The 15646-nt window shown below is 44.9% G+C and overlaps 1 protein-coding gene across 1 annotated transcript in view; it reads left to right on the forward strand.

The window, feature by feature from the left end:
- The window catches only part of PTPRQ (protein tyrosine phosphatase receptor type Q), an 855789-nt gene that overhangs the window by 638249 nt on the left and 201894 nt on the right, over positions 1-15646 (forward strand). Inside the window, exon 46 of the mRNA XM_075342420.1 lies at positions 6006-6192. Coding sequence (XP_075198535.1) covers positions 6006-6192 — 187 coding nt within the window. The remainder of the gene's footprint in view (positions 1-6005; positions 6193-15646) is intronic.

Here is a 15646-nt window from a genome sequence, read left to right on the forward strand (position 1 = left end):
AAATTCACATGTTGCAGATTTTTCCGCAGGGAAATCCGCATTATTTCCGCTGCGGAAAAAAACACAGCATGGGCACAGTACTCCCTAAATGCCATAGAAATGGCTGGGGACTCACTGTACTGCGGATTTTTGAAAAATCCATGGAATTTCCGCAAAAAAATTGCGGCAAATTCCGCGAATTTTCCACAGCGTGGGCACATAGCCTTAAAGTACAATTTTCTACTTCACCAGCTTCATTCAATCTAAGAGATCTATTTAATAATACATGCAGTTTATACTTGGAAATCTGTTGACAGGACACTTTATTGTCCTTCATTAAATGAGAGCGGTGTAATCCTTAATTTCTCTTGTGGTCTTGTTGCTAAGTAAATTTAATACTTGTTGTCAGACCCACTGACAGTTGACTGCTGAAGACTAGTGGGACACAGAGATATCCTATGAAAATCATGGGCTAATTTTAAACAAGTGTTTGCTTGCAAAATTGCTAAAACCGACGCCTGTATAAATTGCTTACAGATTATATACAGACGAGCAGACTCACAGTCAGGGTACACAATTTGTGATTTATTCCTCTTTGAATATCCGGCAATTTTAGTCATACAGAAATAACAGTCCGAACTATGATCTTTCTGTTCACGCCAAACCATGGGCACTGCAAATGTCAATCCTTTTCTTTTCCCATTCAACCATTGCGTTAGCCCAGAGTAGCACACAGTGCAACACACATGAGGTGCCCAGTTTTTATCCTGATCTCCTACTTGACAATCAAAATAATACTTGTAAGCAACTCTTACTCTTCTGGTCAAATTATTGCGTTGATCAAACGTAATAAATTTCCCACAAACATAACAAAAATTGTCCGGGTCGTTAAGACATTTACATCTATTCATTGTAATCCAGATAAATTGCACTACTAGCTTTAAAAGAAAACTTTATTGAACACTGTCCAACAGTTGTCTGTAAATCTGGTGTCAGCACTCCCTATATATAGCCATAACTGGTTAATGCTGACATCAGCTCCCAGACCTGTCTGGACATGTCTGGATAGGTCCTACATATAGCCATAACTGGTTAGTGCTGATATCAGCTCCCAGACCTGTCTGGACATGTCTGGATAGGTCCTACATATAGCCATAACTGGTTAGTGCTGATATCATCTCCCATACCTGTCTGGACATGCCCGGATAGGTCCGGGGAGGTCAACGAATGTGTGTAAGAATATCTTCAACAATGCCTGAATAGGCGTATGGCCTTTTCTAAGTATAACTCAAAATCTGGACGTGCTGTGCAAATTCTGAGTTCATATTTGGAATCAGCATGTTCAAATTAGTAAAGAACACATGTTTTACCCTCAGTAGCAAAAACATTGTTGTGCTGTGTTATCAGAGTTTATTAAATAAATTTAGCAATTGCCTAAGATAGAATATAATAGTACTTCTTAAGTTGGAGTCTCATATATGAAACGAGTTTAGGAACTAATGGCTCTTGTACACAGTTGGCATATGTCTGTAACAGCAGCAATTGGTGCTAGCTCTGGTAGCTGCTGTTTAACCATTTAAATGCTGCTGTCAATCACTAAGAGCAGCATTTAAATAGACTGAATTCCAATGGGTGTGTGTGTACTTGTAATGGTTCCCATTAGCGCCCCCATACTCCATAATTTTCAATGATCTGACATGGCAACCTTGGGCCTGTCAAAGGCTCTCATGGCTACTACAGACTGCCATGAAGCACTTAGGCTTCATAGAAGAACATAATTTTCTCTATATATACTGGAATAATGCAGTATATAGAACAAGTAATCAAATGATCACAGGTTCAAGTCCCCTTAATACTGAAAAAGAGGAAAAAATTGTGTGAAAAATATAAATAAAAGCATGAGAGTTTGAATCACCCTTCTTTATTCCCTTTAAAATTAGCAAAGTAAAATGTTTGTGGAATCTGTAAAAGTCAGATTCATCAAATATAAAATTAATTAAATTGTACAGTAAACACAGTGAAGAGAATAAAAATCAAAATTGCTGGTCCCCACAGATACTGAAAAAATTACAATAAAAATTGTTCACAAGTTTATAGCTACGCCAAAATAGTGGAAATAAAAACATCTGCTTCCTGTAAAAATATGACCTCACATAACTCCATCAATAGAAAGTTCTAAAAAAAAATGTTTTGTGCCTTAGAAAATGACCATACAACCAATTTTTTTCACAGATTTGTGATATTTTTTTACTCTTTAAATAAAAAAGCTGTAGACATTTTGTATGACTGTAATCATATTTAACCTAAAATATCATATGAACAGGTTATTTTGAAAGCCTCTCCACCCAAAGTAACATTATTTAAAAAGCAAAAAGCAATGGCAGAAATTATTATTATTTTACTGCAATTGTAATTATTTCCACACTTTCCAGCACAGTGGAACCTTGGTTAACGAGAACAATCCGTTCTGGGAGTGTGCTTGTAAACCAAGTTACTGGTCTAGCAAAGCAAGATTTCCCATAGGAAATCATTGCAATGCAGACAATTTGTTCCATAACTTGTTAAATGTCCCATCCTGGTCCCCTATTGTGCCATTCCACTTATGTACAAACACACACAAACACGCACAAACATGCACACACACAAACACACACATATTATACTCACCTTACCTTCCGTTCCATCGCCGGCCTCCCGGTTCTTGCAGTTCGCCGGTACAGGATGTGTATTGGGTAACCATCTCGACCGATGCCGGAATTTCCGCTGCCAGAGCGCTGACGTCAAAGGCAAGAGCCGCTTGCCTCTGATTGGTCAGTGCGCTGCCTTTGAGTAGCGGCTGACAGCAGAAATTCCTCCCTCGTCGCGATGGTTAACGATACACATCCTGTGCCGGTGAACTACAAGAACCATGAGGCCGGCGATGGAACGGAAGGTAAGGTGAGCATAATATGTGTGCGTGCGTGCGTGTTTGTGTGTGTTTGTGCGTGTTTGTGTGTGTTTGTGCAGACTGTAAGAGCGAGTCAGAGCGCGGTGGATGTACGGAACCGGAAGTGCGTGCGGTGAGTATTTTGGATGGTACGGCAAAGCTTGCTCGTAAAGTGAGTTACAAATTTGCAAGCTTTGCTCATTAAGCAGAATACTCGCTAACTGGGTTACTCATTAACCGAGGTTCCACTGTATATTGTATTGCACATTTAATGGTGTCATTGGAACCTACAAAGCGTACCACAAAAAACAAAGCCTCATATGGCAATATTGATGGAAAAATATAAAGATTATGACTTTCAGAAGTAGTGGAGTGAAAAAGGGAAAGAACCAAACCCAAATTAGCTGCAGCATGCATGATCTCATATTAGTCAGAGCAATGAGGAGAATAGTTCATTAGTGATGAGCGAGTACTACCATGCTCGGGTGCTCGGTACTCAGAACAAGCAGTTGGACTCTCAGATTGACTCAATTTGTGTACCTGAATATGATAGAAGTTAATGGGGGACTCAAGCATTTTTCCAGAAAATTTCCAGGAAGAATGCTTGCGTCCCTATTAACTTCCATTATACTAGGGTACAAAAGTTGCACCCAACTACTTGTTCCGAGCACCTGGGAATGATAGTGCTCACTCATCACTATTGTTAATTTCTTGTTCTTACCCTATATGCTTTTATGTTATGGAAAACTTTTGTGTTCTGTTTGCAACTTTGAAACTAAATAACTATTTTGCAATGTTGACAAAATGTATTCATTTTATCCTATTGTTTGGATATTTTTACAGCAAACTGTGTACCTATTAGATAAGCAGAGCTGTAACAATTAGTGATTAGTAGTGATGAGCGAGCACTACAATGTTTGGGTGCTCAGTACTCGAGTCATAACAAGCAGTTGGATGCTCAGATGAAGTTGAGTATCTGAGTATAATGGAAATCAATGGGAAACTGGTGCATTTTACTTTAAGATTTCATGAAAAATTTTCAAGTTCCCCATTGACTTCTATTATACTCGGGTACTCAATTTGTGCTCATCCGAGTATTCAAGTGCTTGTTATGAGTACTGAGCACCAAAGCATGGTAGTGCTTGCTCATCACAAGTAACATTGCATTATATTCTACATTCATTACCATGTAAAACACGTATGTATCCAGCTCACCGAGATATTTAATAAAGTACACCAAGTATCTTGAAAACATTTTCATACTCCATGAACGTTTCCACGTTATCACATTACACCCACATCCATCAATGTGTTTTATTGAGATTTTATTTGATATGCCAACACAAAGTAGGAAGGCAAACCTACGCCCCAGTCTCAAGTCTTTTGTGGTCTCTAGCAGCTTTTCTTACAGCATTCCCCAGTGTTTAGCTACATCCATCTTCCCATCAACTCTGACCATTTTCCCTGTCCCTGCTGAAGAAAAGCATCCCCACATCATGACATGATGCTGTCACCACCATGTTTGTTGGTGAGGATGGTGTTTTCAGAGTGATGTGCAGTGTTAGCGTTTTGCAGTAAGAGCACCTTCTTCCATATGGTAGTTGTGTAGTTGTGTCCTCTACTTGGCTTTTTGCAAACTGCAAATAAAAACTTATTATGACTTATTTTAAAAAAAAATGTCTTTCTTCTTGCCACTCAGATTGTCCAACCACAGCTGTGGATCTCTACAGCTCCACCAGAGTGATCATGGGCCTCTTTGCTGCTTCTCTAATTAGTTCTCTCCTTGTTTGGAATGTCAGTTAGGTGGACGGCCATGTCTTGGTAGGCTTGCAGTAGTGCTGTACTCCTTCACATTTTTGAATAATGGATTGAACATTGCTCTGTGAGATGTTCAGAGCTTAGGTTATGTTTTATAGGCTAAACCTGCTTTACTGATCACTACCTTATCCCTAACCTGTCTGACATATTCCTTGGTTTTCATGATGCAGGTTGATCATTAATGTTCTTAAACCAATCTCTGAGGCCTTCATGGAACAGCTGTAGTTATACAGAGAATGAATTACACACATGTGGACTCAATTTACTAATTTGGTAACTTCTGGAGGCAATTAGTCACTCAAGATTTTATTTAGGGATAGCAGATTGCAGGGGACCAAATTCAAATGCAGATCACAATTTTCAGATATAGACTTTTAAAATGTTTCTAAAACCATGCATCATTTTCTTTAAGGCCACGTCTCACTAAGCGACATCGCTAGTGACATCACTGCTGAGTCACATTTTTGTGACGCAACAGCGATCTTGCTAGCGATGTCGTTGTATGTGACATCCAGCAATGACCTGGCCCCTGCTGTGAGGTCGCCGGTCGTTGCTGAATGTCCTGGACCATTTTTTGGTCGTTGCTCTCCCGCTGTGAAGCACACATCGCTGTGTTTGACAGTGAGAGAGCAACGATCTGAATGTGTAGGGAGCAGGGATCCGGCTTCTGCGGACGCTGGTAACCAAGGTACACATCGGGTAACCAAGCAAAGCGCTTTGCTTGGTTACCCGATATTTACCTTGGTTACCAGCATCCGCAGCTTCTAGAAGCCGGCTCCCTGCTCCCTGCACACGTAGCCAAGGTGCACATTGGGTAACTATAAGCAAAGCAGAGCGTCGTTACATGGGTCGCTGGTGGCTGGTGGCTGATCTCTGATCGCTGTGGAGATCTGCCTGATTGACAGCTCACCAGCGACCATGTAGCGACGCTTCAGTGATCTCTGCCAGGTCAGATTGCTGGTGGGATCGCTAGAGCGTCGCTAAGTGTAGCGGGTACCTTTACACTTCACAAATACTTGCTACTTTGTGTTAGTTATCACAATCACATAAAATCCCAATAAAAGAATGTAAATTTGTCAGTCTAATGTGAAAAAAATGTGAAAAAGGGAAGGGGTATTAATATGTTTCAAAGGCACAGTATATATAGAGTTCTGGAATTTGCTATTTAACAAATTGCAGCTTTTATTAGGTATATACAGTATAATGGTAAATCACAGGAAAGAAATGTGTTTCAGGCTTAAAAGTCTTTAGTATACATAATTTATCTTCTGTTTCTTTATAGGTCAATAATGCGGACTATTCAAAGGAGTTTATAAGGTGGAGTAATGAAAGTAGGAATATTGAAGTCAAGGGTCTGAAACCATTCACCAGGTATTCCATAATAGTCACCGCCTTCACTGGAGATCTAGATTCAGCTGTTACAGAAGGGAAGCCAAGCAATCCAGTGACTGCTATCACTCTTGAGGCAGGTATGTTGCCTTCTTTTTGAGAGGTTTTGTTACAAAAATTCTTCAACTACTTTTTGTATAAAAATTATATTCCGCAACTTCTGGCCTATATACTTGATTGTGTAGAGCTTAGCATCACAAGCATAAAGGTATTCCCATCTCCAAGATCCTATCCCAATAAGTAGTAGGTGCAAATAGTACTAGCAAACACCTCAAATTAGAAATGTAGTATAGCTCTCCTAATTAGCTATGTCAATTATCTCATGTTCAAGGCAGTACAATAGTTTAGGTATCCATTGTTACAACCACGAGCAACTAACTAACTAACTTAGATCTTTTCAAAATGAAGCATAAAGGGTCACACTTGTGGACAATCTTTTTGTAAAGAAAAAGAAAAGAAAAAAATTATTATGGGTCCGACTTTTTTTGCAATTTTTTTAAACCCTTCACCCCGGGCGATTTTCCATTTTTCCAGGTTTTTTTTGCTCTCCTTCTTTTGAGAGCCATAACTTATTTATTTTTCCGTCAATCTTGCCATATAAAGCCCACTTTACACGTTGCAATTAGTTGTACAATCGCATTTGCGATGTGACACGCCCAGGTTGCATACGGGAGCTATGAGATTTCACGTTGGTCGTTCATTTGCTGTCACACGAGCGTTAGTAGTCTATGTTAAATTGGTCAATTTTGTGTGCGATCCTTTAGATCATGTGTTCTGTGACGTATGCATTGAGCACCTTTTTTTTTTTTTTATTTATTGACTTGCCAAGCGTGTGTAATGTGTAGGGATGCGTTTTTACTATGTCATCTGCCATTCAGCTCTGCTACATAGCCGCTAACAGCAGACACAGACAGCCATGTAGCAGAGCTGAATGGCAGATGACAGCAGACACAGAAAGAGCCGCACTGTCAGAATGAACTCGGGTGAACTTCACCCGACTTCATTGTGATGCTGCGGCTCTGTCTGTGTCGCGTCCTGATTAGCGGTCACCAGTGAAGACTCACCGGTGACCGCTAATCTCCTGAGTAACTGAAGTTAGCAGCCCTCTCTCATATACTCACCAATCCCCGATCCCCGGCGCTGCACGGCTTTCTCACTGCTCCGGCGGCTTTTACTGTTTTGAAAAAGCCGGCCGCCCATTAAACAATTTCGTATTCCCTGCTTTCCCCGCCCACCAGCGCCTATGATTGGTTACAGTGAGACACGCCCCCACTCTGAGTGACAGGTGTCACACTGCACCCAATCACAGCAGCCGGTGGGCGTGTCTATACTGTGTAGTGAAATAAATAATTAAATAATTAAAAAAAACGGCGTGCGGTTCCCCCCATTTTTAAAACCAGCCAGATAAAGCCATACGGCTGAAGGCTGGTATTCTCAGGATGGGGAGCTCCACGTTATGGGGAGCCCCCCACCCTAACAATATCAGCCAACAGCCGCCCAGAATTGCCGCATACATTATATGCGACAGTTCTGGGACTGTACCCGGCTCTTCCCGATTTACCCTGGTGCGTTGGCAAATCGGGGTAATAAGGAGTTATTGGCAGCCCATAGCTGCCAATAAGTCCTAGATTAATCATGTCAGGCGTCTATGAGACACCCTCCATGATTAATCTGTAAGTTACAGTAAATAAACACACACACCAGAAAAAAATCCTTTATTAGAAATAAAAACACACACATATACCCTGGTTCACCACTTTAATCAGCCCCAAAAAGCCCTCCTTGTCCGGCGTAATCCAGGATGATCCAGCGTCGCATCCAGCGCTGCTGCATGGAGGTGACCAGAGCTGCAGCACACACAGCCGCTCCGGTCACCTCCACACAGCAAATGAACACAGCCGCGCGATCAGCTGCTGTCACTGAGGTTACCCGCGGCCACCGCTGCATCCACCGGTGGCCGCGGGTAACCTCAGTGACAGCAGCTGATCGCACGGCTGTCTTCATTTGCTGCATGGAGGTGACCGGAGCGGCTGTGTCTGCTGCGGCTCCGGTCACCTCCATGCAGCTGCGGTGGAAGCGACGCTGGATCATCCTGGATTACGCCGGACATGGAGGGCTTTTTGGGGCTGATTAAAGTGGTGAACCAGGGTATATGTGTGTGTTTTTATTTCTAATAAAGGATTTTTTCGGGTGTGTGTGTTTATTTACTGTAACTTACAGATTAATCATGGAGGGTGTCTCATAGACGCCTGACATGATTAATCTAGGACTTATTGGCAGCTATGGGCTGCCAATAACTCCTTATTACCCCGATTTGCCAACGCACCAGGGTAAATCGGGAAGAGCCGGGTACAGTCCCAGAACTGTCGCATATAATGTATGCGGCAATTCTGGGCGGCTGTTGGCTGATATTGTTAGGGTGGGGGGCTCCCCATAACGTGGAGCTCCCCATCCTGAGAATACCAGCCTTCAGCCGTATGGCTTTATCTTGCTGGTTTTAAAAATGGGGGGAACCGCACGCCGGATTTTTTAATTATTTAATTATTTATTTCACTACACAGTATAGACACGCCCACCGGCTGCTGTGATTGGGTGCAGTGTGACACCTGTCACTCAGAGTGGGGGCGTGTCTCACTGTAACCAATCATAGGCGCTGGTGGGCGGGGAAAGCAGGGAATCCGAAATTGTTTAATGGGCAGCCGGCTTTTTCAAAACAGTAAAAGCCGCCGGAGCAGTGTGAATGCCGTGCAGCGCCAGGGATCGGTGAGTATATGAGAGAGGGGGATAGACTGACATGGAGTGAGAGTGAGGGACAGAGATAGTGACGGACTGACAGAGATTAGTGCATGACAGACATTGTGAGGCGCTTCAGAACGCAGCTTTTCAGCTGCGCTCTGAAGCAGACCTTTTTTAAGCTGTGGTGCAGAGCGCACACCTGCGCACATAGCATCAGACAACAAAATCGTATGAGGGATGTCACACGTTACAATTGACTAGGTTCGTGCAACAAAACGCTCAATTCTAGAGAATGATACGATGTGTTTGCGATCAACGGTTTTGCGTTCAATGCCGATCGCATGTAGCTGTCACACGCAGATACCTCACAAACGATGCCGGATGTGCGTCACTTACAACTTGACCCCAACGACGGATTGTGAGATATATTGAAGCGTGTGTAGCGGGCTTTAGGGCTTTTTTTTGCAGGACGAGCTGTACTTTTATATGAAACCATAAGTTTTACTATATAGTGTACTGGAAAACAGCAAGAAAAATGTAAGTGCAAAAACTGCAAAAAAAAGTGTGATGGCACAATAGTTTTTGGAATATTTTATTCACCATGTTCACTATATGATAAAACTGATGTGTCAATAGGATGTCTCTGGTTGAAACGAGTTTGTAGACACCAAACATGTATAGGTTTACTTTTATCTATGAGGTTAAAAAAATTCACAAGTTTGTCCAAAAAAAAGTGGCCCACTTTTTGTGCCATTTTCCAAAACTCGCGGCGTTCTCATTTTTTGGGATCTATGGCTCGGTGATGGCTTATTTTTTGTGTCTCAACCTGATGTTTTTAACTGTACCATTTTTGCACAGATGCTAGATTTTGATCACCTGTGCATTTTTTGTAAAATTTGCAGTAACCAAAAAATGTAATTTTGGCATTTGGAATTTTTTTGCCGCTACGTCCTTTACCAATTGGATTAATTTATTTTATATTTTGATAGATCGGGCGTTTCTGAACGCGGCAATACCAAATATGTGTATATTATTAATTTTTTTAACCCTTTAATTTTTAATGTGCAAAATGGGGGAGTGATTTGAACTTTTAGGTTTTTTTATTTTTTAAAACTTTTTTTTATTTTACCAGGTCCTCTTGGGGACTATAATGATCAGCAGTCTGATTGCTGTCCCATTTCTCCAGATCACAGCTACACATCTGAGATTTGGAGAAAAGCTGCTCTCACACACGGCCCTAGGCCGGCAGTGAGAGAAAGTGACTCATGATAGCTACAGGAGTCATCACATAACCCTGTGCTACCATGGTAACCACCGGACGTCACGTGATCACATCACGTGACTTCTGATGGGGGTGGGTAAGTTATCCTTATGGCCGCGTGATGATACATCTCGCTGTCAGAATTTGACAGCGAGATGTAAGGGGTTAATAGGCGCGGGTGGAACGTGTTTCCACTCAAACTTGGCATGCACACATGTCAGCTGTTGAAATCAGCTGAGATGTGCGTGGATCGCCGTGGACTGCCCATGGCAACCTGCGGGGATTGCAGTGACACGATCCATGACGTACCCAGTACGTCATGTGTCGTGAAGATTATAACCTAAAATAGTTTTTTTTTTTTCTTGTGATACTGACATTTGTGATATTTTGTGCTAAATTCCTCAAAATGGCACACGCAGGTCAATAATTTTGTGCAAAATATTTTTTTTTTTCCTTGACCTGTTTTGCAACTTTTCAGCAGAAGAACAGTCACATGTTCTGTTAAAATGCAGCTAATTTGCACAAACATTTCTGGTGTACATAAAGTTACTGACTACTATTGGGAACATGTAACGTTTTAAAAATCTGCAAGTAATGAATTAAAGCGTAACTATCATTTTAATTTTTATTTCATAAATCGATAGTGCACATGAAAATAAGCAACTTTGTAATATATATTATCAGACAAATTTATTTTTCTGGAAGAACTGATCAGTTATCAACAAAATTCTCAATACTGAGGTAAAATCTCTATTCAGTGAAGAGTTTTCCATCATTGAGATAGGAGATGGCAGCTGTTACTGAGGAGATTATATGTAGACTAGAAGGTGGCCCGATTCTAACGTATCGGGTATTCTAGAATTTATTGTGTAGTTAATGTATGTTTTTTGTTATATATATCGATGTTGTTGTGTGTAGTTGCCAGTGTTTGTGTAAGGCGCTGTAAATGTTCTGGGTGTTGTCTGGGTGACGGTGTGTGTGAGAGCGGTGTTGTATGTGTGTTGCGTTGTGTGTGTTTCGTTGTTTGTGGAGCGCTGTGTGTCTACAGCGTTCTGTGTGTGTGGTGCTGTGTGTGTTGCGCGGTTTGTGTGCGTGTGGAGTGCGTGTGTGTTTTGGGGAGGTATGTTTTGTGCAGTGTGTGTGTTGCGCGGTATGTGCGTATATTTGTGTATGCCGCGGTGTTTGTGTGTTGGGTGTTGTGTGTGTGCGGCGTTGTCTGTGTAGGGCGGTGTTTGTGGTTCCCAGTGTGTGTGTGATGTGTTGTGCGGTGCGCGTGTGGCGCTGTGTGTGTTTTGGGGGGAGGTGCGCACCCCCCATCGTGCTCCATCCCCCATGCTGTGCACCCCCCATCGTGCTCCACCCCCCATGCTGTGCACCCCCCATCGTGCTCCATCCCCCATGCTGCGCACCCCCCATCGTGCTCCATCCCCCATGCTATGCACCCCCCATCGTGCTCCATCCCCCATGCTGCGCACCCCCCATCATGCTCCATCCCCCATGCTGCGCTCTCCCATCGTGCTCCATCCCCCATGTTGCGCACTCCCCATCGTGCTCCATCCCCCATGCTGCGCACCCCCCATCGTGCTCCATCCCCCATGCTGCGCACTCCCCATCGTGCTCCATCCTCCATGCTGCGCACTCCCCATCGTGCTCCATCCCCCATGATGCGCACTCCCCATAGTGCTCCATCCCCCATGCTGCACACTCCCTATCATGCTCCACCCCCCATGCTGCGCACCCCCCATCGTGCTACATCTCCCATGCTGTGCACCCCCCATCGTGCTCCATCCCCCATGCTGCGCACCCCCCATAGTGCTCCATCCCCCATGCTGCGCGCTCCCCATCGTGCTCCATCCCCCATGCTGCCTACCCCCCATCATGCTCCATCTCCCATGCTGCGCACCCCCCATCGTGCTCCATCCCCCATGCTGCGCACCCCCCATCGTGCTCCATCCCCCATGCTGTGCACTCCCCATCGTGCTCCACAGTCACACATCAGACAGTATACACGCACACATCTGATCGCATACACTCACACCTCACTTCTCCCTGTGCCCTCCAGTGGGCGGTCCCAGCAGCTGTGCTGCACGCCGTGCTCCACTGCCGACACTCTCAGATCCGATCGCATACACTCACACATTAGAACACACGCACACACCCGATCGCATACACGCACACACCCGATCGCATACATGCACACACCCGATTGTATACACGCACACACACACTGACGATATCGCACATACGCGCTCACACACTCACAACATCCAGAGATACCACATGCTTCCGGCCATGTGATCCTCCGGCAGGTCCTGGAAGGTCACTGCACGCACAGTATCACCGCTGAGAAGTAAGCGATATGATTGGATGTTGTTGTGTGTGGATGCGATCTGATGTGTGTGTGAGGTGTGTGTGAGAGTGAGTGAGTGTGATCTGATGTGTGTGTGTCTGTTCTTATGTGTGTGTGTGCGTGTGTGTGTGTTCCGCCACTGCAGGACCTTGATGCGCTCACCTGCTCCCGGTCGGCGTCTGGTGGGTGCCCGCTTCTTTCTTCTGTCTTCTCTCTTCTGGGGGTGCCCGCTGCCTATAATGAAGTGTCTTGCAGTGTCTTTAACTCTTTCACCGCTGCATGACACTTCATTATTGACCGCAGCGTATGCCGGCTCCCTGCACATGTGTACCAGGAGCCGGAGTACGCTGGAGCGGGGCTGAGCGGGCGAGGCATCAGCGTATGCCGGCTCCCTCCACATGTGTACCGGGAGCCGGTGTACGCTGGAGCGGGCGATGCGTGCGGAGGTCCGGGGTGAGTGGCTAATCCATGTGGGGGGCGGGGCCAGGCCGAGGCGAGCGGCCAATCCGTGGGGGGGGTGGAGCCAGGCTGAGCCCAGAGCGGCTAATCCATGCGGGGGGCGGGGCCAGGCCGAGGCGAGTGGCCAATCCGTGGGGGGGCGGGGTCAGGCCGAGCCCAGCGGCCAATCCGACAGTTGTCACTTTTATGACACTTACGGTGACACTGTCACGTGACACAATTTTGGAGCAAGACAGACAGACAGACAGAATAAGGCAATTATTTATATAGATAGGAGAGGGAATGGGCAGAGCTCTGCATCTAGCTCCTCCCCCTTCCTTTAGCTCCTCCCTCTTCCTTAAGCTTCTCCCTCTGCCTTTGGCTGCTCCCTCTGCTTTTAGATTTTCCCTCTTCTCTAGCTCCTCTCATCATCATATAATCTCATCAGCACCAACTGCCATCTCCTATCTCAGTAATGGGAAAGTCTTCACTGAATACAGATATTATCTCAGAATTGTGAATTTTGATAATGACTAGTCAATTCTGGCAGAGAAACAAGCAGATTTCTCTGAAGGAGATATATTACAAAGTTGTTTATTTTCATGGGTACTATTAATTAATGAAATAAAAATTAAATTTACTGTTTCACTTCAAGAAAAAAAATCTGAAAACCCAAAACTCCTCTCTACACAGACGAACACATACAAAATTGACTTTAAAAAAGGCGTACATGGAAAGATATCTATGGCGCAAACAAAACAAAATCACAAAACACCAAAAACTCAACAAAAATAGGCGCAACTGCATTAATGAACCAGGTCATAAAACTGTTAACTTTCAACTGCAATCTATAAATGGAACTGATAGCAACTGTTCAATTCTGCACTAGCATAGGGGAAACAACACAATGGCCTGTGTGTGTGCAGCAATTAATAGACATGTCCAGGGAACCAGTGAAAGAGCTATTCTTTGTGGCTGCTGTTTGCCTTTCTCCTGCTAATAGATTGGGATCCTAAACAGCTGAACTCCCCCATCACCTTTTTTTTTAACACAGAATCCCTTATAGTGTGTTTGGAAATAGGTATATAAAGCACACAAGACCCAATTCCTTTAAAGAGAACCTATCAGCAGGGTTGCTCTCTATTAATGATTTACGGTGCTGTATATGTCATGTAACACTGATATGTAGTAACTCTATCGTTAAGGAAAAGTAACCCGCATTATCGTCAAATCAATGTTTGAATATTTTGGTGCTACATGCTATTATTAGTTAGAGTAGTAGAAATGGTGTTCATTGCTCAACAGTCCAGAACCAGCCAGCCAATATTATGATATAGTGCTGAGGCGGCATGTCACACGTCACCCAGGTAAGTGGGTTCTGTTCGTATCCTGTTCGTGACGCCAGAAATTAAGGTGTGCCGCCCCCGTGCCAGCAGCCGGGCTGCTCAGATCCGGATCCGCGGTGGCTCAAGGGGTCTCCGGACCCGGGGGTCGTGCGGCCACTCAATAAATGGGGATATTTACAGGGGACAGTATATTTACAGTTCATGACGCCACCTGTGGTGTGTGGTAAGGGTGAAGTACCATCGCTGCAGCTGGGAGGCCCGGTGGCGATGGTATGGGCAGCCAGGTGTTTAACCCCTCCACGGGTAGGGGGGATGCCCCGGGACTCTGTCATGGTAGGGGGGGCTATAGGGCTGGGAGACAGAGAGCAGAGAAACTCACAGTTGGTAGTCGTGGTGCTGGATGAGGCTGTGCTGATTTGGGAGGTCCGTAAACACACAGGCTATGATTAGACCAAACGTCCTGCAGTACCGCTGCCGCTGAGGGGAGCACGTCCAGGTGACCGTTCCCAGTGATGTGACTTAGTGTGCTTTGGTCTAGTCCGACCCTCCGGGAGCCTCCACTTTACAGCCCCCCACTCTCTGAGGCTGCTCTCTCTCGCTGTTCTGGGAGCTCCAACTCCCCAGACTGCTCTCCCCCTGAGAGCTACTTGAGAGCCCACTGCTCTCCTTGCTCCTCAGCCGATGACTCTCTAGTCCACTTCCCACCCAGTTTGCCTGACTTTAAGGTGGGCGGCCCCTTCTCTCCTGGACCTACCCACTGGTGTGTCTGTGACTGAGATTTGCATGCTGGTCTTAGCACATCACTGGTTGGCACCTGGAACCAAGGGAGAGATGGATGCTGCACGGGAAAGGAAAATTGTGCAACACCCTGTGATGACCTGATAGGCCAGGGCGTCACACATAAGCAGACAATCAGTGTACATGCCTGAAGTCACGGTTACAGCCACTCATTTGTATCTTTTGGCTTACAGGGAGGAGCACTACAGAGCCAATGACCACTCATCTAAGCCTATGTGCCCATGGGAAATTAAACCTGTGGATTTATCTGCGGAAAATCCGCGGATTTTCTGGATTTTCCAGATAAATCTGCAGGTTTCAGCAAGTACAGACACTCCCAATATTATCCTATAGGACATGGGGAGTGTCCATGCTGCGGATACGTGCGGCTGCGGAATATGCTACAGATGTCCCGCAGCCGCACGTAACTGCATGTCAATTATTTCTGCGGAATTACCTGCAGAAATCCCGGCCCTCTACTATGGAGATAGAGGCCGGGATTTCTGCAAGTAAGTCGCACGAATGCCCGCAGGTTTACCGCAACTATTTCGCTGTACTACCGCAGCTAAAAATAGCTGCAGATTCCGGCGAGCAGCTGCGGAAAACCTGTGGATCTACCTGCGGAT

The sequence above is a fragment of the Anomaloglossus baeobatrachus genome, chromosome 4 (genome assembly GCF_048569485.1).
Source record: "Anomaloglossus baeobatrachus isolate aAnoBae1 chromosome 4, aAnoBae1.hap1, whole genome shotgun sequence".
NCBI lineage: Eukaryota > Metazoa > Chordata > Amphibia > Anura > Aromobatidae > Anomaloglossus > Anomaloglossus baeobatrachus.